Source organism: Phyllostomus hastatus, unplaced genomic scaffold (genome assembly GCF_019186645.2).
Source record: "Phyllostomus hastatus isolate PE091 unplaced genomic scaffold, TTU_PhHast_1.1 phas_contig_283, whole genome shotgun sequence".
NCBI classification, from domain to species: Eukaryota; Metazoa; Chordata; class Mammalia; order Chiroptera; family Phyllostomidae; genus Phyllostomus; species Phyllostomus hastatus.
Genome location: NW_025333833.1, coordinates 781,718 through 807,795, shown reverse-complemented (window position 1 = coordinate 807,795; position 26,078 = coordinate 781,718). Strand labels below are relative to the sequence as shown.

At 64.5% G+C, this 26,078-nt stretch overlaps 1 protein-coding gene across 1 annotated transcript in view; it reads left to right on the top strand.

The window, feature by feature from the left end:
• Nucleotides 1–14,823, top strand: part of RGS5 (regulator of G protein signaling 5) — a 30,444-nt gene extending 15,621 nt beyond the window's left edge. Inside the window, exons 3-5 of the mRNA XM_045838480.1 lie at nucleotides 4,420–4,481; nucleotides 8,081–8,247; nucleotides 10,379–14,823. Coding sequence (XP_045694436.1) covers nucleotides 4,420–4,481; nucleotides 8,081–8,247; nucleotides 10,379–10,540 — 391 coding nt within the window. The 3' untranslated portion in view covers nucleotides 10,541–14,823. The remainder of the gene's footprint in view (nucleotides 1–4,419; nucleotides 4,482–8,080; nucleotides 8,248–10,378) is intronic.
• The last annotated feature ends 11,255 nt before the right edge of the window (nucleotides 14,824–26,078 follow it).

Sequence of the window (26,078 nt, the reverse complement as noted above, 5' to 3'; positions counted from 1 at the left end):
CCATCTTCCTGCAGGGGCTGGAGTTGTTCTGGAAAACTCATCATGCCCCTGGAGACTGCATTCTCCACGGACGGAGCGTTCCCACGCACCCCTGGCCCCCGGGCCGCCCCCACCCCCGCCTGCCGCTCGGCCGGTTCCCCAGCGTCTCAGGCTGACCCTCAGGCTGACCAGCCGGGACGGCGGTCCGGTCAGCCTGGCGGTCTCCCCACCCCTCTCTCACTTCAAAGTTTCTCTGTGCTGTTTCCTATTCATGAGCATGAGCGTCAGAGGACGCAAGAAACCCTCTCCAGACAGGAGGTGATTTTAACCCCTTTTATCTTTCCAAAAAAGAAGCCACTCTTTTTAAAAAAACAAACATTTTCAATTTTTTTTAATATATTTTTATTCTTCTTGTTGGGGAAAAAATAGAACCATGACAAGAATAGATCATTGTTGCCTTCGGCCCCAGCGCCCAAGCCGGCCTCCCCGCCTGGGTCAGAACTCGGGGGGAGGTGGTCCCTCTGCCCCTGCCCCAGGGGCACAGGCCGGTACCCGCATCCACGCTGCCCCGGCCCCTCGCCCTCCCCGCCTGGCCCTGCCCTCTCCCGCCGGACACCTCTGCACGCCGAGGGCCTGCTCCCGCACCTGCCCAGACGGCTCCCCGAGCCCCAGCACCGAGCCGGGCAGCCCCCTCGCAGGCCTCACCCTCGCTGGTCCCCAGCCTGTGCCAGCCGCCTCAGCCTGTCTTCCTCCATAGCTGTCCCCCGGTCCCCTGGGCACGGCCCGTGACACACAACACACAGACCAGTGAGCCGCCCGGCTCTAGCTCGCAGGCACGGTCTCCGAGGCCTGTCGCCCCCACGGCGACCTGCTGGGCAGCCGGCAGAGACGTGCCCCCCTGCACTTTACTCCGTGGTCTCCCCGCCACGTCACTGACTGGGGCTCCCCTGTTCATCCTCGCCTTACCCCTCAGCAGCTGCACAGTGACCCCACGCGTGACCGGTCCCGGGCAGGGTGGTTCGGAAGCGTTTCCGCCAGCCCTGTGACCGACGGCCGCACGGCCAGCAGCGCCGTGAGGGGAGAGGCGTCTGGGCCCCAGACGGAGCCCAGGAAGTGGCAGGTGTCTGTCTGTGTCTGTGTCCCCTCCCCCCCGCACCCGGTCCCTGTAGGCCTCGGGGTAGGGGCTCTGTGCCCGTGGACTTGAGACCCCTCTCTCTGTGGGGAGGAGGGACGCAGGGACAGGGCGGACACCCGCACGTGCCGGCGAGGGGCTGGGATTTCGTTTCCCGGGCCACGAGCGAGGGCGGGTGGGGCGGGCACCGGAAGCGTCAGGTAGATGCGGGGACGGGGCAGCTGTTTAAGGAGGACAGAGACCCTGGTGCTCAGAGAGGCTGGCACGCGTTCCCACGGCCACAGCCACTCGGTGTCAGAGTGGGGACGGCTCAGGGGCTGAGCGCGTTCACGTCTGAGTCGGGGGCTGCTCCCGGCTGTCGGCACCCAGGCTCACTGTGGGCGAACGGAACCTTCCCGCAGGCTGGCTGCGGGGAGGTGCCACAGCATGGAGGGGGAGGGGCTAACTGTGACGGACAGGCTGCGGGGAGGTGCCACAGCACGGAGGGGGAGGGGCTAACTGTGACGGACAGGCTGCGGGGAGGTGCCACAGCATGGAGGGGGAGGGGCTAACTGTGATGGACAGGCTGCGGGGAGGTGCCACAGCATGGAGGGGGAGGGGCTAACTGTGATGGACAGGCTGCGGGGAGGTGCCACAGCATGGGAGGGGGAGGGGCTAACTGTGATGGACAGGCTGCGGGGAGGTGCCACAGCACGGAGGGGGAGGGGCTAACTGTGACGGACAGGCTGCGGGGAGGTGCCACAGCACGGAGGGGGAGGGGCTCTCCATGACGGACAGGCTGTGGGGAGGTGCCACAGCATGGAGGGGGAGGGGCTAACTGTGATGGACAGGCTGTGGGGAGGTGCCACAGCATGGAGGGGGAGGGGCTATCTGTGACGGACAGGCTGCGGGGAGGTGCCACAGCATGGAGTGGGGAGGGAGCTATCTGTGACGGACAGGCTGCGGGGAGGTGCCACAGCACGGAGGGGGAGGGGCTCTCCGTGACGGACAGGCCGCACCTTCAGGCTGAGCGCCCTGCGCTGCGGGAAAGGTGCAGTGAAGGGAGAGGCTGTCACCTCCTGGGCCAGGCAGCGTTTGCGCCCGGGTGTCCTGCAGCGCCCAGCCAGCCGATGGCCTCTGTGAGGTTTATTCCGCCGGAGCCAGCCCCCCCACCCCACGCCACGCCCACACAGGCTGCGGGCCCAGCTGCGCGGTCAGCCACCGCCTGCGGGCCGGGGCACTCAGCGGCCACTCAGCGCGGCGCCTGCCCGGCTCCTGAGGGGTCAGACGTAGGGAGGGCCGGCAGACCCGGGGGCCGGGGCAGGCCGCTCCTCAGACGCCGGCCTCGTGCTGCCGGCCGGCCGGCCGGCCGCGTCTCGCTCGACTGTGTTCCCGGGTCAGTTTGGACTCCTCGGCCCCCCCAGGGGCCGCACTCGCCTCCTTTGCAGGGACCGGGTCTCGGCTGCGACGTCCCGCCGACAGTGGGCGTTGGTCCGGTTCTCCCAGGGGCTCGGGGACAAATCGGCCCCGGGGACAAGTTCAGGGCGGGCGCGGCCGTTGGCGGCATTCCGTGTCCCTGAGCCGACGGCGGCCGGCACGGGGAAGGACGGGGACGGCGCCTTCACGAGAGCTCACAGAATCAGAGGTTCCGGGCGGGTCGCGGGCCTGTGTCTCTCGCCCGGAGATTTCGCGTCCTGCGGTGTCTGCCGGCCACCAGCAGGGACTCGGCGGCCTCTGCCACACGCAGAGGACCGAGCCCGGGCCCTGAGGACGTGAGGGTCCCCGAGGCCGGCGCCAGGGACGTAGGCGTGAAAGAGCGTGGACCAGGGCGAGTTCTGGGGGGGCGGGGGGGGGGGCAACACAGAGGAGCCGGGCCCCAGGAGTGGGGCCCCAGGGAGCCAGGCCCGTCTCTGGGCGGCGATAAAATGGGGCAGAAAATGAAGGGACACACTGGTAACCCCTCTGCACCTGCTCCCTCCCTCCCGCGCGGCCTGCGCCGGGCGGGGAGGGCGTCCGTTCCTGGGACTGAGTTTCCAGGGACAAGGGCTGCGGTGCTGCCCGGGGACCCCTGAGCTCCGGCCAGGAAACAGGAAGAGGCCCCTCATGGCATTTCGCCCAGAGGGTCACCCGCGTGTCTGGCGTGTGCGACCTTCAAACAGTGACCCTAACGCTTGGTGAGACGTTAGTCGCAGGATGGGGTCTCCTGATCTGTGCGTGTCCCGCCGCGAGGCAGAGGCCGGACGAGTTACTCCGACACTTGCGCCCAGAACACCAGGGACCCCCCCCCACCCCCCGCCAGCACCTACGGAAACGCAGGCGGGACCGGAGGAGCCTGGGGCCTCCTCAGCCTCTGCTTCCCATCTGCACAACTGAAGCCCCGAGATACCGTGGTTTAGAAAGCCCAGAAGCAGGAAAGTCCGATTAGGAGAACCGCCTCTGCCGGCCTGGCCCTCCCCACGAAGGCCGCGCCGGACCGTGGGGACGTGCCGACGAGGAAGTCCCGTCCCAGCGCGAGCAGGCGAGTCCTGCGGGCTCGGCCAGCCGCCCTCCCCGACAGCCCTGCGCGACCCGCCCGGCCTGCGGGGCCGAGAGAACGGGCGGTAGCCGGGGGACCGCAGGGCGCTGCGCCTGTGGGTGTTCCAACGAACCCGGCGCAGGGGCCTCGGCGGGCGGCTCCCACCCCCCCACCCCACCCCCGCTCCGAGTCCAGGCTGGACCCTTGGCGCACGACCCCCCCCCCCGCCCCCGCTGTGCACGGAGAGCCGCCTCGCGCCCGAGGACGCGGAGGATCTGTTAGACGTCGCCAGCTGGTCCTACGGGGGGCGGGGGGGGGGGGATGCAGTCAGAGGTTTGAGAATGAAGACTCGCCCCCAACACACGGGCCGACCTCCAGCGGCCTCGGCTGGAGACGCGGTGGGGCGCGGGCGTGGCGTCGGTGCCCTCGGCCGACTCCGCCCGGGGTGGGCCCCACCCCGGGGTGCGCCCTGATTTCACCCACTCCCATTTAGGGGAAAAAAAACACAATTGGAGCCACCCGCACGGTGTCTACAAGAAGGTCACACGCAGCTTTCAGGCAAATAGACTGCACCTCTAAAGGGGCCCCCCAAACCACGCTGTCCGGAAAGAGGTCAAAATGTAGAGCGGACGTCCCAGAGCAAAGCCAGCTCCTCCGTCGACGACCCCCTGGTGCTGGGGGCGGGCCCCTGTGCGGGGGGCGGGTCCCCGCTGTGCCGCTCCCGGCGGAGGCGGGTCCGCGCGCGCACGGTGTGGTGGGCGCCCGGGTTTGCCTCCCTCTGACGGCGTCCCGTCCTGTCCCCGCCCCGCCGTAGGCCTTCGTCGGGGGAGGCTCTCCAGTGGCGCGACTCCCTGGACAAGCTGCTGCAGAACAACTGTAAGTCCGACCGTTCCTACGACGTTCGCGTTTCTGAGATTTTCCAACGGGACCCCCGCAAGGGACGGTGCGAGGGGGCGGGGGCGCGAGGACTCAGTACACAGGCCACGCCCCCGCCCCCGCCGCAGGGGCACCTGTGTCCTGACCCGCGCGCCCCCAAAAATGACTGCAGAGGGCGCGTGCATCTGAGAGATGCGTTCCTTACTGGTAGGTGCTGAGATGCGAGAAAAAGTTTTAAAACGCTGCAAATTTGCATTTATTATATCTGTGTCATAAAATACACAACTTCCATTTAGTTTCAGCTGTAGTCTAGAAGTCAGTCAACAAACAAAGGTAAAAACGTAAAGAATAATTTTTTTTTCTTTTCAAATAACGGAAACGTGGGTGTAGCTAAAAAATACAACCAAACCAGGTCTTCAGCGTGAATCAGTCAGAACCCTCAGCGACTGGCCCTGCGGGCGTCTGCATCAGCTCCGCACACAGTGTGGCCGCGCTCCCGGCACGGACACTGCTCACGGCACTCGCAAAACTGCTTTGATAGGCGGCTTGAGTAGCGCTCAGGTTCTCCAGCATCTCTTGGATTATCGAGTTGATATATCTTTCCAGCCATGTTCAACAGTACATGAGAAAAAAAAAAAACCCACGACACTGACTTTGAAGTTCACGAAAAAACCGCCACAGCAACACTGACTTCAGAGTCTGTGGTATCTCCCAGATAAAGTTTACTATAGGAAACTGCACACCCTCACAAAATACGTGCGATAAGCAAGCTGACGGCTTCCACGTTATGGCCTAACGCTCAGCCAGCCACGACCTTGAACCCGTGCACCGACACACGTAACGATGTTTGAGAAAAGAGTTGGCCGGTATCTCTCAGATGAGCCGCGACCTCCGCAGGCCGGCATCTCCGTGTGTGACAGCGACCCTGCCCCTTCGGGCTGGGCCTCGTGGCGGGTCAGTGGGGGCTGAGACGGCGTGGGATCACCACGGGACCGGGGCCCCCGGGCGGCGAGTGTGGTCACTGCCTTCGTGGCCTGACCCGGGTCGTAATGTCCCCAGCCCCGGTTCCCGCTTCTGGCAGCACGCATGCCGTAGCTTCGTCCGAGATGCGACATCACTGTCGGCGAGGACGCCTTCCCAGGACAAGGCCGAGACACCTGAACCCACCTTCCCCCGATCCGTGATCCTTAGCACTTCCAGGGCCTCCTGTAGTGTGTCGGGTGCCAGTCTCCAACACTGGAGACCCTCCGTAGTGATGATGGGGCTGGTCAGCGGCCACACGGAACTGCCCTCCGGCCCTCTGTGTGGATGCTTGTTCGTCTGTTTGTGTATTTGTGTATCTCATTGATTGATTTTAGACAGAGAAATGCTGATCAGTTGTTCCACTTGGTTATGCACTCATGGGGTGACTCTTGCGTGTGCTCTGATTTCATGTTTTTTCTGTGGAAGTTCTCCCAGCCCTATCAAGGCTAATCCAAGCCCTGAGTGTCTGGTCTGTCTTCCTCCCTCCGAGCTTCCAGAGACATTTGCCCGCACCTCTGTTATGCTGCTTAATACTTGCTACTTTGTACTTAGTGTTTGCTACTTCGTGCTTAGTGTTTGCTACTTTGTACTTAGTGTTTGCTACTTCGTACTTAGTGTTTGCTACTTCATGCTTAGTGTTTGCTACTTCGTGCTTAGTGTTTGCTACTTCGTGCTTAGTGTTTGCTAGTTTGTGTTCTCTTTATAAATCGATTTCCTCCAGCTGGAGATCCCGGACTCACTGGCAGCTGGCACTTGGTCTTTCTGATCCAGGAAATTTCACAGCAGGAAGTGCAGTTTGAGGAAAGTAAATACTTGTTCAAGAGTTCACTCTTAAAAAAAGAGTCTACTTAAGACATCCACCCCATGTTTCTCCATCTTCACCACCAGAATGGCATGTGAAATTTTGTTAGATGCTTTGCGAGAACCAGGATTTAAAAACCATTTCTCGCGGGATCTTCAAGACCGACAAGCCCGGAGTAGATAGCAATGTGAGTTCCAACCACACGAACATGTTTTCGTTGTTCTGGTGGGTAAGCGCCCGCCTCCCCGCAGTGCGCTGAGAATCCTGTGTTCAGAGGCAGAACCCCGACACCTCTGTGTTTGGGACTTTCTCAGTCTTACCCGTTTCAGATCCTCTTCTTGTTTTTTTCTTTTTCTTTTTTTTTTTTTTTTTTTGGCTAAACAGAGCCCCGCCCTGGCACATGTAAAGTGTCCGATAAATGTTTACTGGCTCGATGGATGGCAACGAATTCATCTGCTTATCGAGCCCCCAAGCCCACGAGGTTAACTCCGAGAACAGTGTCTGTGTTTGTCCAGTGACTCATTCCCGGTCTCCCAGAGACGGTGTGGGGCCGGAAAGCAGGCAGACCCTCAGGCGTGGAGGGCCGGGCCCGGAGTCGCCCGTGTGCGTGCTTGCGTGTGTGTGTAAACCCGTGTGTATTGTTAATGACACGCAGAAGTCACATGAGCGGCAGCGCACTGAACACAGGGTCAGAGCGGCCACAGTCAGGTTGAATTTACCCCGTTTTATTTTTTAAAGTTTTTATTTATTTATTTTTAGAGAGGAAGGGAGGGAGAAAGAGAGGGAGAGAAACATCGATGTGAGGTTGCCTCTCATTCACGCCCCCTACTGGGGACCTGGCCCCAAACCCAGGCATATGCCCTGACTGGGAATCGAACCAGCGACCCCTTGGCTGGCAGGCCAGTGCTCATCCCACTGAGCCGCACCAGCCGGGGTGAACTCGCTCCGGCTTAACACCGATGGGTGACTGGCGGCACAGCCCCTCCTCTGGTGTGCCCTCGGCCCCAGGCCCCTCCCTGCACCCTGCAGGGCCGAAACCCAAGGTCGCGCGCGTCCTCCTGGAGCAGGCGAGGGCCCTTCTCCCTGTCTTCCTGTCTATCCATCCCTCTGTGACTGCTTTCCTCGTGGTGGTTCCTCCGTTGGGCGCGTGTGCTTCCTGTGGTCATTTCCCGTCTGCCCCCCCACCCCCACCCCACAGTCTGTCACTCCCTCGGGAAGGACCTCGTGCATGTCACTCACTAACGACCCTTCCCAGGGCCTGACTTGCTCAGACATCATCTGCGGAAAGACAAAAAGGGTTGTACGTCATTTATGCACAATATTCAACAGTCGTCTTGCTCTCACCCCCGAGCCAAGTCTTAAGTGTGTTTTTTCTCCTCCTCGAAATCCAAAATTAGCAGGCACCCCCTCTCGGTCCCGGCACGCCCTGAGGCCGTCTGCAGGTGAGCCCCCCTCACCTGCAGACGGACGGCCTTCGGGTCCGGACCCAGCTCGGCCTCCCACCCGCTGGGCGGGGGGCGGGGGGGCAGGTCACGTGACCGCGCTGCCCTCCCCCGAGCAGTAGGGTGTCAGTCACACCGGCCTCTCGGGTCAGTAGGGGAAGCAAAGGAGGGAGCTCCGTGAGGTTCCCCGTCGTCAGCGGTGGAGGGTCAGCACGTAGCGAGCAGGCCTCGGCTGCGGCACCACAGGCCGCAGGAATGGGTGGGCAGACAGACGGATGGATACGTAGACAGACACATGTATCTGTTTTACCTCCGGCCTCTCCCCTCGCTAGACGGACTTGCCAGCTTCCAGAGTTTCCTGAAGTCGGAGTTCAGCGAGGAAAACCTGGAGTTCTGGATGGCCTGTGAGGACTTCAAGAAGACCAGGTCCCCGGACAAGATAGCGGAGAAGGCGAGGAAGATTTACGAGGAGTTCATCCGGACCGAGGCCCCCAAGGAGGTCGGTCCCAGGGGCCAGCGGGAGGGCGTGGCCCGGGAGGGGGCGGGGCGGGGGCAGCAGCCACCCCTCGGGAAAGGACTCACCTCTGGCCCGGGTTCGGGTCCCCTGCGGGGTGCAGGGGCGGGGCGCGCGGCCAGGCCGGTGTGAGCTTGAACCCTGCTCCGAACCTGGGGGCTGCGCTGCCTCCCACTGCAGCAGGTGGGAGGCACACACCTTGTCGTCCAGGCTGGATGGACGTGCGAGTCTCTCCGAGTCCCGTGACTCCCTGGGGGGGAGCACGGGGCCCGGAGGACGGTTGTCAGGCTGGGGAGGGCGGACTCACCCAGTGGGTGCGTCCGTCCGTGTGCCAACTCATTACTGCCAACGAGTGTTCCCACCCCGCACCGTCTCTCTGCCCCGCCCCTGCCCCTTTCTTTCCGTGGAACATCTTCTTCCCCTCACCCCTCCCCACCCTCCGCCCCGCCCCGGGCGTCCGCCGTGGCTTCTCCGGCTGGAGCGGCAGGGTCCCCGCTCGCGGAAACCCCCTTAGCCCCGGACAGCACAGAGCCAGGGGCCCTGCAAGCCAGGGTCCCGGCGGCTGGCTACCACAGACAGGATGGGTGCTGGTTTCACGGACGCTCTGGGGCGGTTTATCCGCCCTCTGCTGTCCGTGAGAAGGGAATCGCAAGGCCCTCCGGGGACCTCCGGGCGGCCACGGCAGAGGCCGGTCTCGGGGTTCCCGTGGCTTCACCCCGGCAACACCCCGGGGCCTCACCGGGCCCCATACTCCGCTCTGGGCCTTGAGTGTTTCACAGGATGTGGAGTCGACCCAGGAGTGGTCCGAGCAAGCCCCGCGGGTGGCAGCCGACCCCAGACGGGGTGTGGGAGGGACGCCCCTGCGACCCCGGCCCCCAGTGTGCCTGTTCCCTCATGATTCTCTAGGCTCTGGTCACAAATTAGTATGACGAGCTATGCCCCTGTCCGCCACCAGGGGGCGCGCTCCCCGCCGCGGAGCTGGTGGTGGGAGCCGGCGGGCGAGGTGGAGAGGGTGAGGGTCCCGAAGAGACCTGGGCCCCGCCTTGCCGTGGGGGAGAGTGAGACCTGGGACCCTCTCCGGCCTCCTCCTCTGCCCCTCAGCTCCCCCCCCCATTCCTGAGGCCGTGGTGCCGGGCCGCCCTTTCCCTGCCTCCACGAGTCTCCGTTGATGATGTTCGCAAGGAGATGGTGAGGACGTAGAGGGACCATTTCCCGCCAGCTCCGTTCCCCTTCGCGGGACTCGGGGGTTCGCTGCCATCTCCGCTCCTGGTGGCCGCCCGTCGGGGCGAGGGCCTGCTGGTCTGCGTCCCGGGAAACACTGTCCTCGGGTTCCTTACTTGGTCCCTGGCGTCCTCACGAAACGCGGAGACGCTGGAAGTGGCATTGCAGAGCAGACAAAGCCCTGGCTGGGTCTGCAGCCCCCGCAAACGGCAGCCCGTCCGGCCCCCCCAGGGGCCCCTGGGCTCCCGCGGACGGCCCGGCCGGCGTCCTCTGAGCTGTGAGTGAGATGGACTCGCCCCTGGACTCAGAGTCTGGGGCTCTGGTTTCAACACGCCCCTGAGCTCTGTGACCGTGAGGAAGCCACGTCACCTGGATACTTGTGTGTCTATGTTTTCCCTCCCCCCTTAGAAGGGAAGGCTGAGTCTCGGGGTGCAGAGGGGTCCGTGAGGCTCGCGTGCGTCCACAGCCACGGGGACCCCGGCACCGAGTGCCCGTCCCGCGCTGGCTGCGTCTTAGCCGCCGTCACACACTTAGCCCGAGCCACCGGCGGCCGCCCCCGGCCTAGAAAGCAGAAACGTTAGTTCTCACTTTTGCTTTTAACCGTCACCCGAGGGTGCGTGTACGGGCTCGAGAGAAAGAAAGAAAGAAAGAGAGGGAGAAACATCGGCCCGAGAGAGCAGCACTCACCATCTGCCGCCCGTCCTCGCCCCGACCGGGCGGGGATCGAACCCGCAGCCTTAAGGTGTGCGGGACGACACTCCCAGCCACCGCGCCACCCGGCCAGGGCGACAGTCCTCCCTCTGCGGCGCCCCCCCCGCCCCGGTGTGTGTTCTGTCAGTGAGAAGTCCCACTTCCCCGCCCGCCCCCCGCTCACGCCCGCGCCGCCCGCCCGCAGGTGAACATCGACCACTTCACCAAGGACCTCACGGAGAGGAACCTGGCGGAGCCGTCCCTGAGCAGCTTCGACGTGGCGCAGAGCAGGGTGCACGCGCTGATGGAGAAGGATTCGCTGCCCCGCTTCCTGCGCTCGGAGCTCTACCAGGAGCTCGTCAAGTAGCCGCGCGGCAGCCTGGCGCCCCCAGCAGACGGCCCTCCCTCCCCCCCCCCGGCTTTGCTCCCAGACGCCCCCACGGGGACCCCCCGGCGGCCGCCTCCTCGTCCGGCCTGCGTGGTTCGGGACGGTGGTTGTCTGAACGATTTCCTTTCCCGGCTGCTTCTTCCCGCCCCGACTCTTAATCAAGCTCCAGTCCGTTCGTTGTGGTCAAACCCGCTCAGAATCCCAGGAAATTCTGCCCCAGGCAAAGAGACAGGCGTGTGAGGCCCCCCCGACCGACCGGGGGGCCTTGGGTTGAGGTCACAGGTCGCCCGATGTCGGTCGGACAGGACAGGGGACGGGGGTGGTGGGGGGGGGCCGACCGCCGGTGAGATGAGTCGCCTCGTTGGCTGTCTTCACTGTGGGTGGGGGGCATCACCGCCCGGTTATTTCCCACCTGGGCTGGAGGGCGGTGGTGAGCGCTCCACGAGGCGGCCACCCCCCGATGTCCTCAGCAAATCATTGAAACCGTTGTTCTTCCCCATGGAGAACCTTCGTGCAGGCGGAGGTTAGAAACCAGGCGTACCACCGACAACATGTGTGTTATCTGTCTGAGCACAATTACCATCGATTCTCCCTTTGCGCCTGCCCAGACGCCCCCACGGAGTTGCCAGGTTCTGTGTTAGGCCCTGAGATCGACAGTGGGCTCCTTCACAAACACACCTGAGCCTGCAGTGGGTGGGCCCAGAGACTCGGTGTCCCCGCTGTTTTAAATCCGTGTGAGTGTGAAATTCTGAAATGTTTAACTCCAGGATGCAAAAACGGAACAGCTGCTGTCTCCCGCCTCAGAGTCCGGAGGGCCGGGGGCCGACACGGGGACTGACACGGTTGACGGCCCCGTGACGCTGCGTGTTCGGCACGTGACGCTTGTCTGAGAAACAGGAGTCACCGTGGGGGAAGTCCGACCTGCCGGCCCACCGGGCTTTCTGAGCGAGAGGCAGCACTCCAGGTCTCCGCGTTCCGCAAAAGAACGGACTCGTCCCGCAACCCCCGGCCCCCCCCCTGCCGCTCCGCCCCCCGGGTCAGTAAACCGTCACCCCCGCACGCTGACCCCGCCCCGCCGCGCACGGCTCACGGCTCACGGCTCACGGCCCGCCACGGCACCGCTGGCAGTGCACGGCTGTACCTCTGTATCTCACCACTGTGAGTGTTGCCAGGGCATCTTCGTGGCGAGAGTAGGTAGGTGTGCTCAGGGGAAGTCCGCATTTGCCCGGTTTGGGAACAAGGAGAGTCGCAGGGAGCCTTGCACGAGGGCCACCAAGATGAGGCGGCTCAGAAAATTAACAAGAGAGTGCTCTTAAGGACGAATAAAGCCCGCACTGCTTCGGCGGAAGGTTGCATCGTCCAGTCTCGGTTTCCTGGGTTTTATCCCTTCCCCCGCTCCCGGTTTGGGAGGGGGGAGCCGTCCCTTCCGGTGTCCGTCCGGCAGACACGCAGGGGGTTGCTGGGTGCCCCCAGTTGTGGTCACTGCAGAGGCCGGCCGGCCGGCCCCAGCTGGGCATCCACTCCACACTCTGCCCAGGTTGGGGGGAGGGGACTGCGGGTCAGCCCGTTCGCATCCTGCACGGCAGCCGCCCCAGGAGACCCTGTCTCCGTGCCGTGCATGGCCGGGCCTGGTCACGCCCCACCGCGAAGCCGCCCCCACCCCATGCACCCGCGCCGCTGACCAGCAGCGGGGGTTCCCAGCACCCCTCCCCCAGCCCTCTGTCCCGTGGCCCCGGCAGCCAATGCCGCCGGCCGTGCTAGGAACCAAAACCCCCGGGCCCGTTGCTCTTCCCTGGATGCCAGACAGGACTGAACGAAAAATGGGATGCTTTATTCACGCTGTTTGAGACGGCTGCGTGTCTGAAGGTGCCCAGAGAATTAACTGGACACAGCACGGGGCTCACCCGGAGGGGCGGCCGGACAGAGACTCGGGCCGGCTGGACTCTCCGGCGGTGGGAGGGCTCGTGGGTCCACCTTTCACCGGCCGGACCCAGGAGGCGGGGGCGGGCGAGCCCCAGGGCAGCTGTGGGGGGGACGGAGGGGCCCCTCCCGGCCGACCGCGACAGTGAGACAGTGACGTGGGGTGGGACAGGTGGGGGTGAGCCTGAGCTCGGAGCGGTGGGTGCCCCGCCGAAAAGCCAGACATGAGAAAACTAGCCCAGAAAAGTTCTCTGAACTCTTTTGGAGATGTTTTCAGTCTTAGCAGGAGCGGGGAAGGAAAAGGGAAAAAACACTGTTTCTAAAGTCTCCATGGCAACACAAAGACAATACATTTTTTTTTAACCCTGGGAAAGATGGTCTGGGACGATCTTTCCGGGAAAGAAACTGTAACAGCTGTTTGTGGCCCCCGCCCCGCCCCCGCCCCCCAGCGCGTGGCCTGGGAAAGTGGCCGGCGCGGGGCCTGGGGGGCACACGCCCCCAGGGACAGCGCGGCCGCAGCTGTGAGTGCACCTGGGACGTGGCAGGCGGCCGTGGGAACGTGCGGGTGGCCCTCCTTCTCGGGGGGGGGGGGTGGGGGGGACCAGGGCTCGGCCGGGGGTGGCCCGTGACTGAGCCTTCCTCCCCGGCTGGGGGCAGACCAGGAGTGACGTGGACCCAAAGGACCAGACGGGCGGCGGGCTGTGGAGGACCGTGGGACCCTGTGTTCCGTGTCTGTCCGCGAGGGCTGTGCTCACGCGTGTGAACACCCCACACACGCGGTCTTTCTCCCGGACGGACACCGTCTGACACCCGGGACTCGCCGAGGCGTTCGGGAAACTTCGCTTCCCGGCCAGCAGGCGCCCTGCACGCACCCGGGTCTCGGCGGCGGCCGTTACGCTTGAAGGAGGTCTCAGGTTTGGTGCATGAAGAAGGAAGGTGGTGAAGGAAATGGCTGCAGTTTCACCCTCTGCGTGTGGCCTCGCGAGTGGCCCGGCTGGGGTGCCCTCTGGACTCACCCCCCTTCGGCAGGGGGCGCTGACAGTTATTCCCCAAGGACAGCGGCTGCGAGGGGTTCCGGTGAAAACCTGGCCGTCGCCGGTCAGCTGAAAAACGCCCACGCATCCCTGGGCCGGGCTCCATCCAGCTGCCCGTCCCGTCACGATGTGATGGTCTGAGGGTCACCTCAAAGGCTGATCATGTCTGAGGGAAACAGTTTCAGCCCCCAGATCGCCCCCCCCAGCAGTCCTGGGGACGCAGCAGGTGTGGGAGGGACAGGGGCAGGGGCAGGAGAGCAGGAGGCGGGGGGCGGGGAGGAGGAGAAGGGGTGCGGGGCGAGCGGCCGTGCCCAGGGCCTCGGCGTGTCTGTGGGGAGGGAGGCAGGCAGGGTCCACGTCAGTGCTCCGGAGCGCCCCCGGCCCCACGTGGCTCGCACGGGCCACGCAGCAGTGGGTGGGCTCCGCCTCCAACACCCAGGGGTCCCAGCCCGAGGCCTGGCCAGCGGCGGGTCCCGGATGTGACGTCCCCACGCGTCTCCGTGTCCTGTCGCACACGCGTGTGCAGCTCACGTTCGCCTGGGTCTCGGCTCCCGGCGCCCAGCGTGGTCCAGGCTGCTGCACGCGCGCCCCCCCGCGCCCCCGCGCGCCCGAGGCCGGGCAGAGGGCTGGGGCCCCGGGAAAGGCTCCCCCCAGGCCCCGGGCTCGGGGTCGGCCGAGGACACAGAGGCAGCTCGGGCTGGAAACCGGCCGAGAGAGGGCGGAACCCAGACACGTCGTGACGGTGTCCTCATCGCACAGTCGAACGGTGACAGCCCCCGTGTCCTTTCCGCAGAGGAGCCGCAAACCACGCCCCAACATTCCCGTCGGCTCGGCCAGCCTCACGCATGCCGCCCCCCTCCCCCGAGAGGGGCGGCGTCAGCCGGGTCGGCGCCAACACGGTTCCGGGGCCACACACGCGTGACGCGTGCAGAGCGCCGCCCGCCCGTCCGGGGCCGCACGGGAGCGACACCGGGGTGACGCGGAGGGAGCTGGGCCGTGGCCGCCCGTGGCTCCTGCTAGGTCGCGGTGTCCGGGCTCGGGGCCGGGGGACACCAGACTTGTGTAGCAGGCTGCCGGGCGCGGCCTGTCTCCGCAGACGCGGCCGGAGAAAGGGGCGGGAATGGCGGCGCTGGAGATCCGTGTCGGCGTGCACGCCGCGGGATTCCGTGGGGGGGCCCCGCGTGCATCTCGCGGTTCTGCATCCAGCGCGCTGTGTGCTGGGTGGCGTGTCCGTCCCGGTGGATGGCGCACCCAAGTGTCTCTGTAACCACAATCACGCTCCACCAATAAAGCACCGTGCACACCTGAGGCACAGCCGCGTGCGAGTCCTTCCTGGGCCGCGAACACTCTCGGTCAGAGACCCTCCCTTCTGGGGGCGCGCGCTCCCCCCTGCTGCCGACCTCGGGGAGCCCTCTGTCGATGGGGACCACGCCTGCCCTGGCGGTCACCGCTGACCGGCAGCCCCACCCGCGGGCCGGACAGGAGCTACCCTCCAAGGGCCCCTTCTCTCCACGCCGCTGACCACTCCCCTCTGCTCGGGGGGGACCCAGCTCTCCCCAGTCAGGAGGGACCGAGCGCCTGGTGTCCTGTGGCTCCGGCACAGCCACCCCGTCCCCTCCGCCTGGGAAGGGCCGGGGGAGGTCCGAGGTCGGTGTCACTGTTGGAAGCTCTGTTCTCTGGCCTGGGTCTGGTGCCCCAATGGCTCAGGTGACAGACTGAGTCCCACAGGTGCGGGAGGAGCAGGACCAGGCGCGGAGGGGCCGGGAGAAAGGACCCTGTGGGGACAGCGGGGTGGACAGAGACGGGCAGGGCCGGCGGGCCGCTGACTGTTGGGCCTCGCGGCCCCTGCCTCCCTCTGATCCTGTCCTCCTCCTCCTCATCCCCACGGCCACGGCTGAGGCCCGAGTGCGTCCACCCGGGGCTGGGAGGGCCAAGGTCGCCGCTCTTTCTCCGTCCGGCCCACAGAGCAGAGGCGACGCCCTCAGGGTCACCCTGCGGACCAGCAGCGGGGCTCCGAGGTCAGGCCGACCCCTCGCAGACGGCTGGGTCAGTGCAGCCGTCAAAACAGCAGGATTACCACCGGCCCCCGCGTGGCCGGGCAGGACTCAGTGCCCAGCCGCCCAGTGCGTCGGCCGCTCGGGCGGGCCCCGGAAGCCCCGTGTCTCCAGAGCACAGCGGCCTCGGGCTGCGCGTCCCCACTCAGAGAGCCGGGGAAGCCACTGCCCCCGAAAGTCTCGTTCCAAACACCCCAGTGTGCTGTCGGCCCCCAAGCCCCTGGCGCACGCTGCGTGGGGGGCGGCCTCGTAGGGCACATCCCCGGTCCTGTTGCAGGTTTTCCATCTTCTGGTCCGACCCGACCTTCCCAACGTCTGAACTTGCCCAGACGGTAAAGAACGTGGGTGGAAACTTTATTAGGACGAGCGCTTGTGAGGGGCCGGTCCCACTTGCTGGCCGCGCGGCCGCTGCCGGGCCACGTGAGTGGGTCACGGCCCCAAAGCAGCATCCCTCGGAGAGCGCAGAGCGGCCGAGGCCGCGGTGGAGGGCGTCATTCAGACGCCTTAGCTCCGTCTGGAAGGGCGGCCTCGTGACTGCCGGGAAGGGACTGCCCGTGACATGTGACGCCCGCCCCAGACGCACTGAGCCCCCCGGCTGCCTTGCAGGTTCCTTGGAAAGCCGGCGGACTTGGAGGAGCCGGTGCCCGGGGCCGGCAGCGAGGGGGGGGTGACGAGGCCGGCGTTTCCGTGCATCCTCTCGCCGGCGTCTGTTCCGGCTGCTGGGTGAACAGCTGCCAAGCGCACAGCCTCTGCGTGCGCTGGGCTTTCGCTAACAGGCCGGGGACCACGAGCAGAGCAGGAGGGACAGCGGCGGCTGTCCCGGCGCACTGGGGACAGAGCGCCAGCCCTCCTCCGCCTGCAGGCTCTCCGCAGCTGAGACACCAGCGGTGGGAGCCGCGGGGGGCACGGGGCGGGGGGGGCGGCACAGACACTCTGGGCACCGAGGAGGCATCAGCCCAGGGACAGTCGCCCCCCCCCCCACAGCAGCGCCCGCCGCGCTAGGAGGCACCGTTCCCCTCGTCACCGGCAGGAGGAGGCGCCGAGGCCCGCGGACAGCAGACGATTTGTCCAAAGTTGCGCGTCTGGGTGACGGCAGGCGCGTCACAGAAGCACGTGGCCCCAGCCCGGGGCGGTATTCCCCGGGGCTCAGTGCGCACGACACCCATCCCATCGTGTCTCCGACGGCGGCAGGCGATCTCAGAGTGGACGGCAGGGAGCCGCCGGACGTCAGGGAAGCCGGGGGGGGGGGGTGCGGGGGGGGGGGGGGGCCCGGGAAAACAGGCTTCTCAGAAACAGACGCCTCCCCCCGCCCCCCAGTAATCTCCCCGAGCAGACAGACAACCTTCCCGCTAACGGACGTTTCTCTCAAAGTGAACTAGCCAGTTGGAGAGGTATCAGCTCTTCGCACTGTAACACGACTCCCGTAGGATGGGCCCCATCGCGCGTTTCTTGCGACCTCCCTGCAAACAGCCAGAGGGAAGGGTCGCTGACCGAGGGCGGGGGGAGAGAGGTCTGCCGAGGTCGGAGACCGGCCGCCCTCGCGCATGGCCCGCAGCCCCGTCCCCCGGCAGCGCGGGGGCCCAGCCCAGACGCAGGGGCCCGACCGGCCTCTCACGCTGCGTCACTCTAGCGACAACCGTGCGGTGTTCCCGTCTCTCCCAGCATGCCAGGGCCGGCAGGGTTCTCACGCCAACTTTCCTGAGTACCAGTCGTAAACCGTCAGTGGCCACTCGTCCCCCTTTGTTAGCCATTGTCCATCACTCAGGAGTTCCCCCTTAGCCCTGGCTGGTGGGGCTCAGTGGATTGAGCACTGGCCTGCAAACCAAAAAGTTGCCAGTTCGATCCCCAGTCAGGGCACGTGCCTGGGTTACGGGTCAGGTCCCCAGTAGGGGCGTGTGAGAGGCAACCGCACATGGATGTTTCTCTCCCTCTTTCTCCCTCCCTTCCCCTCTCTCTAAAAATAAATAAAACCTTTTTTTAAAAAAAACGCCGTGTGTATTTCACATTAGGAGGGGAGCAGGGTGGGGCTCGCCCCACCCCCTGGAAACCACATTGATTCCCCCAAGAAGGGGTAATGAGTGGCCCGTGGGGATTGTGTGTGTCTCGTCTGGACAAAGCTGCCCGGCCCCGTCCTCCTAGAAAGACTAGGAGGAGGCGGAAGAGGCCAGAGCGCCTGGTTTTAGCCTGTATGAGGGGCCTTCTGTGTTCTCATCAGCCCGCAGAGGGCCGGCCCGGAGAGAGAGAGCCTTTGGAAATCCAGGTGAAAGCGTTTATTCGGATCTTAGTGGCTGGAGACAGACCAGAGACGCCCACGGGATTTCGGAGGGACGGCGGCGTGTTGTGATAAAAACCAACTCGACGTCGCCTGGAAGAGTGAGTGAGGCTCCAGAACACCGCCTGTGGGCCGTCCGGGGCTTTCGAGCTGGAGAGACGGCTTCCTAGTCGCCGCTGCCGGTCCCCTCCCTGCAGCTCCGTGGCTGCGGCCCGCCTGGCCTCCCTCTGCCCGTGCGCGGGGGCTGCTTAGAGTTGACGGCACGGCCGTGGTGAGGAGGGAACGGGCTCCACGCTGTTAGAGGGTGCGGCCAAGGGGGCAGCCCAAGTAGGGATTTGGAATGGGGCCCAGAACTCAGGGTGTCCAGGAAATATTAGGACATCCTCACCCCCGCCCCCTACAGGTGTGGGCTGGGGGAAGGGACACAGGGAGCAGGGCCATTGAGAGCTGTTTTGCACAGCAACAGCTTTGCAGCTAACCCGTGGTGTGGTCATTTAACATATCTATAACCTTTAATGGTTCCATGGATATGTTAAATAGCTGAGGCCTTACTCTGAGCCAGGGGAATGAAAGTAACTTCCTCACCAAGGTGTAAGGGGGGGGCAGGTCCCCCAAGTTACAGCGCCTGCGTGGGAGCTTGGAGGTGACTGGCTCCACGCCATGGGGCCACGCCTGCCCAGACCCACGATGGCAGCCCAGTAAACCTGGAAGGATAGGGGAGTGCTGGCAGGTGTAGCCAATTGTGGGAGGAGTCGGAAATGGGGCTGCAGAGGAGGACTGGCGTGAGGATTTAAACCCAGACACGGCAGCCATTGGAGGGAGAACCACACGGCTGTGGCAGAGTGGCGACCCCCCTCCTTGCAGCCATTGACGGGGGAAAACCACTCCATTTTGGCAGAGTGGAGACTCCCATGGCCATTGTGCAGAGAGAACCATGGCTTTGGCAGAGTGGGGACCCCCACAGCTTTAGAAGGGGGAACCACCACCCAGTTTTAGCAGAGGTCCCGACGACACAGCTGATGGTGCCGGGAACCCAGGGAGGCCTCCCAGCCGAGACGGATTACTGGGAAGAACTGGGGGCTGCCCAAGCCTCGGACTTCTATTTCCTTTCTTGAGATGCGGTACCCCAGACTGGGCAAAGGGGGAAGGAAGGAAGGACTATGTGTGTTTGTGGGTGTTTTAAGGGACTTTGGGATTTTGATGAAAACATTAGGTCACTACTCTAAGTCTGCACAGCATTAAATAAACGTTTCCTTTCCTTTTCTCAAATCTCTGGCATTGAGAGACGTCTTTCCTCTGGGGGTGGACATAACAGACTTGGGGGGGTTCCTTTCAGTGATAGCATATCGCCCCAGTCCCCCCCCCCGCCCCGTTGTTCTGTAACAACGCCCCACAGAGCAGGGCGTTTCCCCGGAGCCTCAGCAGCCCCGTCTGCTTCCCGCCGGCCTCGCTGACCGGCCGTGACCGGGGGACCGAGTGTCTCAGGTGTCGCCAGGGCAGCGAGCAGGGATGTGCTTTGTGCCCACCCACTGTCCCCCCCCCAAGCTCGTCCCTCGCCGTGAGCCGGAGAGGCACCCGTCTTGGTCCTCGCAGGCTGCGCGTCCTGAGTCCGGGACGGAGTTCAACCAACTGGTCTGGGACCCCGACAGCCCGGGGCCCCGACGGGTCCTCCCCACGGCGGCTCCCCATGGTGACGCCGTCCTCCGGGGAAGGGGGCGCAGGGTCAGGGTCCTGAGTGACACAGGAGAAGTCGGTGGACGTGGCAGACGACCCGGGGACGGTCAGCAGTCGGGGCCGAGCGGCGTCTGGCCCCAGTTCTGACTTTCAAAGCCTCGCTTCAGGCTGGCGGCAGAGTGGGCGGTCTGGAAGAGGACCGCCGGTGCGCGTGTGGGCGTGTGTGTGCGTGTAAACAGCATGGTTCTTGTTGAACCCTCCTCACGGGGCTTCCCACTGAGGGAGTCGGTTTCCCAAGTGGGTGAGAGCTGGTGCCGCGTGGGGACGCGGAGACCTTGCTCCCACCCACGGTCAGACTCACAAAGCCCCCGTCCGGTTCTTGTGGCTGAAGACTCGCAGACACACAGAACGGGCGGACAGCTGTCAGCAGGGGGGCGGCAGGGGCAAAGGTGACGGGATTGAGGAACAGAAAACCCTCACAGACACAGACGGCGGGGCAGTGGGGGAGCACGAAGGGGGTGGACGGGGACGGAGGGAGACCTGACTGGGGCGGTGAGCACACCGCACGATGGATCGACACACACGTGACGTGCCGTAGAGTTACACGCCTCGAATACATTCAGGGACAAAAAGACGCCTGATCTCAGAGCACAGCCAGCTGTCACGTTGCCCGGGACCTGGGACTCGCCGGCCGTCGCGGTGGCCGTGACGTGACGTCCTCCCGTGACGCCCCAGCGCCGGCATGCCCTGCTCGGGGTCACGTCCTGCAAGCGTTTCCCGACCTCTCACCTCTGGACGCTTCCTTCACACCGTCTGATCCTCTCCCCCGCCCAGCGTGCCCAGGGCCAGCCTCTCGCCCTCTGGGCCCTGGTGGCTCTGCCTCTGGGGCCGCACGCCCCGCTTTTGGCCCGACGGTGCCCTGGGATTCCTCCCTTCCTGCCTGTTCCTCAACCTCCTCTCGTCCCCTCCGCTGACTGGCTCCTGCCGCTTTTCCTGCCGCTTTTCCTGCCATTCCGTGGGCTGGGCCCAGGGCCGCTGGGCTCTCCCGCTGACTCCGTGGCCCCGGCCAGCTTGCACTCCCCTCCGCGGCCGGCCCCGGGCCTGAGCGCACTCGGGCGGCGGCACCCTCGTCCTCTGGCAGCGCGTCTCGGTTTCCAAGCACACCGGCTCTGCAGGCTCCCACTACCCGGGTCACGCCGGATTCGAGAAAAGCTGCCGTGCACAGTGTCGTCCCTCTTTCCCAGACGACGTGGCCGTGTGTCTCACGGCATCAGACCCCCCGTCTTTGCAGCTGCTGTTAGAGCTTCCCGACTTTTCCCCGTCCTTTCTGTTTGCAAACACCCAGGGCCATCGGACCACAGCCACCTCTCCCTTCGCTCCTACGCGGTTGCTTCTCTCACGGCCTGTGAGCGAGGTCCCCGCTGGCCAGCCTGCACCCTGCCTGGTGCGCAGGAACCGGTCAAACGTGTGGCTAGAGATAATGAGGTCCGAGATGAAGTGGGTGCCACTGTGAACCGCCAGCTGCACGTCCGTGAGACCTGCAGGTGCAAAGCGACGCTCCGTGATGCCCAGGTGCATCGTCCTGGAGGAGACTTTCGCTGCACGTGTTAGAGAAATAAAGTCTCTGAACACGTTTCTTTTTAAAATCTTTTTGTTAGTGTTTTTTGTTTCTTTTTTCTTAATGAAGAGGTACCATAATGCTATCTGCTCTATTAACCGTCCAGAAAAAGGTGTTATCATCTGAAGCAGTGGTTTTCAGCCTTCCCCATCTCAGTGCACACACAGACTGGTCACTAAACACCCGGGGTGCACTGAAACACACTCTTTTTGCCAATTTGACAAAGAATAGGAATAGTTTTGATTCATTCACACTGGACGGCTACTGTGGTATTTGTTGTCATTTTTTTTTACTTTTTAAATTTATTATTTTTTTAAAGATTTTATTTATTTATTTTTTAGAGAGGGAAGGGAGGGAGAAAGAGAGAGAGAGAAACATCAATGTGCGGTTGCTGGGGGCCATGCCTGCAACCCAGGCATGTGCCCTGACTGCGAATCGAACCTGCGACACTTTGGTTCACAGCCTGAGCTCAATCCACTGAGCTAGGCCAGCCAGGGCTCATTGTCATTTTTTTTTCTTGGACGCTGTACGTCAGGGGTGTCACACTCATTTTCACCGGGGGCCGCACTTTCACCTCGGTGGCCTTCAGAGGGCCGAGTGCAACTCTGGGACTGTGTGACTGTAACTAACTACTCCTTAACTAGGGCCAGGAGCTCGGCACTGCCTCAGGGTAGAGACAAGGTGCCCAGCGGATAAAACCAGGCAGAGGGCCAGTTCACCCTCGGGCCTGGAGTTCTCGGCCTCTGCCCTGAGGGAGGAGCGGTCAGGGCCCCGACTGAGCAGTCAGGTGTTGCCTGTTGTAGAAGCCCGTGGGGCACACCGGCTGAAAATCACTGCTCTCAAGTGTTACCACGGGGCATCCTCTAGGAGCCCGAGACCTTTCTCAAAACCTAAACTATGTCACGAGCTGTGTGCTTCTGGGAACTGCAAAGGGTTCTGGGAAACAAGGAGGGCGGGTGCAGAGGCCGAGGTGGCCACGGGGCCTCGTGCGCAAAAGGGCTGTGAGCAGAGGGGCCGGGTGAGGGCCCCGGCGCCCAGAGGGAAGCCGGAGCAGCTCCCGGGATTGATTGCGTCTCCCAGGGCCTCAGCCTGTGGAGGCAGAGGCCCCGCCCCGGCGGGGGCAAGGTGCCTCAGGCCCGAGCTCACCTGCCCCCATCCCTTCATCAGAGAATGAAGTCTCTGATCTGCTGTTCCGAGCTCAGCCCATCCTGTCGGCGCCCACGGCGAGGGGCAGGAGGACCTTGGCTTGGGTCCTAGACCGGAAGGCAGGTCGCAGAGCCCGTGAAATGTGAGCTGCATTATTGTTACCGCCGCCCCGGCCCTCGGCCCTCGGCTCAGCTGACTCAGAAGACAGCTCAGAGCAGACAAAACAACTCGGGGGGAGGGGGAGGGAACAAAAACAGCTTCAGCGGGAACTGCTGCCGCTGCTTCTGCCAGAAACTGTGAGATAAGCCAGGACTCCACGTCACGATGGGCAAATCACTCAGGGGCGTATTTGAAGAAGGATCAGTAAGGAATTCCGCTTATCACACAGAAAACACTGGGCTGGGCTGCTCATTTCCGTCCTGGGGCGATGGCCTTGAGGCTGGGCAGTGAACCCGGAAGGTGAGGATTTTCCAAAACCAACACTACTTCTCCCAGAAAATGGGATTCCTAGCTAGAAGTTTCTAAGTTTCCAACCGGAATCCTGGCTTATCATCAGCATCCAAACCCGCTTATGTTTACAGTTTCCTAAACATTTTTTAAAAAGATTTTGTTTTTAGAGAGATGGGAAGGGAGAAAGAGAGAAACATCAGTGTGTGGCTGCCTCTCCTGCGCCCCTACTGGGGACCTGGCCCACGACGCAGGCATGTGCTCCAACGCAGAATGGAACCTGCCACCCTTTGGTTCTCAGGCCAGCGCTCAGCCCACTGAGCCACACCAGCCAGAGCCAATTTTCTAAGCATTTTTATGTTTTCTTAAGTGTTTTATACAGTTTGCCTTTTGGAAAAAATAAGTGTTTGAGAGGCATGCAACACAGGGTGCCAATAACTCTCCCTCCGCCCTCCCAGGGCGCCGCGCATCGGACGCTCAGCGCAGGGAAAGCGCGGAAAGAGGCGCTGAGGGTCCCGCCCCGTGCGCCCGGGAGCAGGGACCGCGCGTCCGTCCCTCGTCTGCAGATCGTCCCCTTCCCTGTGCGAGGCTCACGCCCGCGCACGGCTTGCGGGCGGTCTCGAGCCCGGCCGGGTACTCCGAGGACTCGCAAGCAGCTGGAGGCTGCAGAACTAGGAGGTGTCACGGGGAGCCGCGCAGAGCCGAGGGCGCAGGCGCAGAGAACCGAGTAAACCGCGCCGGAAGCCGGAAGCCGCCCGCCCACGTGGGAGGGTCCGCGACGGAGTCGAACGGAAGCTGGGAGGCCGCGGGCCGGAGGCGCAGGTGGCAGGCGGACGGGGCTGGTGGGTGACGGCGGCGGCCCCCACCCGCCACCTCCTCGGCTTCAGGTCGTCGCAGCGGCGGCAGAGGCCGCGCCCGGGCCTGAACGCCCCACGGGGCCCAGAGGCAGAGTCTGGGACCCTGCCTGCCGAGCGGGCGTCCCGCCCGTTTCCCCCCGGGCAGCGGGCGGGCGGATTTGCACCTGGGAGCACGCAGCCCTTCCCGTTACCGGGGGTCAAGGGGTCTCGGCCTGGAGGCTGAGCGACCGGAAGTCCGGCCCAGGCATCAGGCCCGGCCCTTCGCGAGGGGCCTGCAGCGTCCAGGCCGGGGGAGAGGTGGGGGTGCGGGCTCAGAGGGCCCCCCAGAGGACTCTGCAGAGTGGAGGCCGTCGGCGTGCGAGCGGCTGAGAAGGAGCTGGGCGCGCGTCTGGAAACCTCAGCCGGAGGGACTGGGGTCAGCGGAGGCCACCTCCGAGATGGAGCCGAAAGCGGACCCTGGCCTGGGGTTTGCAGACGGGCCTGGCAGGGTCCTTGCGGGCACCCCAAAGGTACGCAACAGCCAGGGGCAAGGCGAGGGCCGTGAGCACACGGCGTCCTGCGGGGGTGGTCAGGTGGGGGGGGGACCGTGGTGCCCCCGGCAGGGAGGGGACAGAACACCGGGCGGCCTTGTCTCGGCGATGGCGTAACTAGAGCCGCTGCCTCCCGTCACGGCTGTGGCCACCGTGTCCACGTCTCGGGGACGCCCGGTCCGGGGGGCAGACAGCTGCAGGGAGGCCAGAGGCCGCGGAACAGGCTGGGAACGCGACAGACAGAGCTCTGTCTTCCTTCCTCAGAGCCGCTGTCCCCAAGTCACCCTGGAAGATCACCGCTCACCCCTTCCCACGGCCGTGCTCTGCTCTGTCTCGGGAGCAGTGGCCTCGAGCGGACTCTGGGGGGGGCTCCCTCCCCCCCGGGCCCTGGGGTCACGGCCGGGGTCCCTCCCAGAGGACAGGCAGGAGCAACGGGACCAGGACCCCGTGTCTGCATGGCGTCCTGTCCCTGTGTGACTCCTGCGGTGGCCGGATGACTGGGAGTCCCTGTGCGCTGTCCCCCCCACCACAGAGGTGACCTGGGGCCCAAGGGTAGCGGAGCCATTTTTTTTTCTGTTTTCTTCAGACATTAAAATAAAATGTGGAGGAAGACTTGCTCTGGAGAGCAGGTCAGGGCCTGGCAAACTTAGACAAGGAAACGGGGAGTGATTCTCAGGGAGGAAGCTGGCCCGGCGTCCCCCCCCTCCCCCCCCCACCCCTCACTTCCAGGCTCCCTATTCACGGTCCCCGAGGGACCTTCACCGGCCCCGACTCAGGCGGGATGCAGAGACACCCCAGTTCTGCAGGGCGCCCGCCAGAGCCCAGGACACCGCTTGTAGGGGCTGAGGGGGTTCCTCTGTCTTTTTTCCCCACAGATGGCCGCAGCTCTCACCCGATCCAGAGAAGGGCCTGTTACTCTGAGCAGTTCGGACCCTGGGCTCCTGACACCTCGCAAGTGTGTCTCGCGGTGGACAAGGAGGCAGTCAGGGAGTGGGGGCCCGTGACATGGCGGACGTGGGGTCCATGGCCGTGAGGCGAGCGTCCTGTGCCCCCTTTTCCGGGGAAGAGAATCTGGGAAGGCAGGAAGGCAGGCCGAGCCGTTCGGGGTCTGCCCCTCGGCACCTCCAGACGCCGCGCCTGCCCTCTCCTGGCAGCAGACCCGCCGAGCACCTGCAGCGAACCAGCGGGCCCCCAGGCCGAGGCGCCCGGCCCTGCGACCAGAGGGAGCGGCGTGGCGGACACACACCGTGTGCATCTTCTGCTTCGTCCGCAGAGCCGGCACGGCGCAGAGGAAAGAGAGGCTGCGCGCCCTTCCCGGCTGTCACCCCTGCCCCCGCGGGTCGTCGTCACGTCCACCAGCAGACGGTGCGTGTGTTTCCCGGGCAGCACCCACCCTTGGCACCCATGGGAGGACACAGAGGGGTGCTCGGGCCCAGGACCAGGGGCCTCTGGACGTCACATGCTGATGAAATAATGAGACGCAATTGAAAAGCACACGGGAAAAGGCGTTCCGTAAAACCGTTTACTTCCCACAAGAAGGACCCGCGGACCAGCCTGGGGGGCGGCGTGGGCACGCCTGCAAGTCCTGACAGTCTCCACAGCGTCACCCGCTCGCCCCCCTGCGCCCTTCAGGGACAGAACTGTGGACGTGTGTGGGGGGGGGGGGTGTCCCACGAGGGGCCCCGGGACAGGAGAGTGTGGCTGCCAGACACGCCAAGGGCATGGCCCAGGCCCCGCGGCTTCAACGCAACGGGACACGAGAGCGCACATGCCGGCAGCTTCCACCGCGGCCTGGTCCCTGGGCCTCAAAGCACTCGGGGCTCGTGTGTGATGGGCATGGAGGGACTGGGCGCAGGGGTGCTTCTCGGGCCATGGATTCGGAAGGAGGAGGAGGACGAGACTTCCTGGCCCCTCGTGAACCGCTCGGGGGCTGCCGTGAGCCTCTATTTAGAAAACGACGCGATG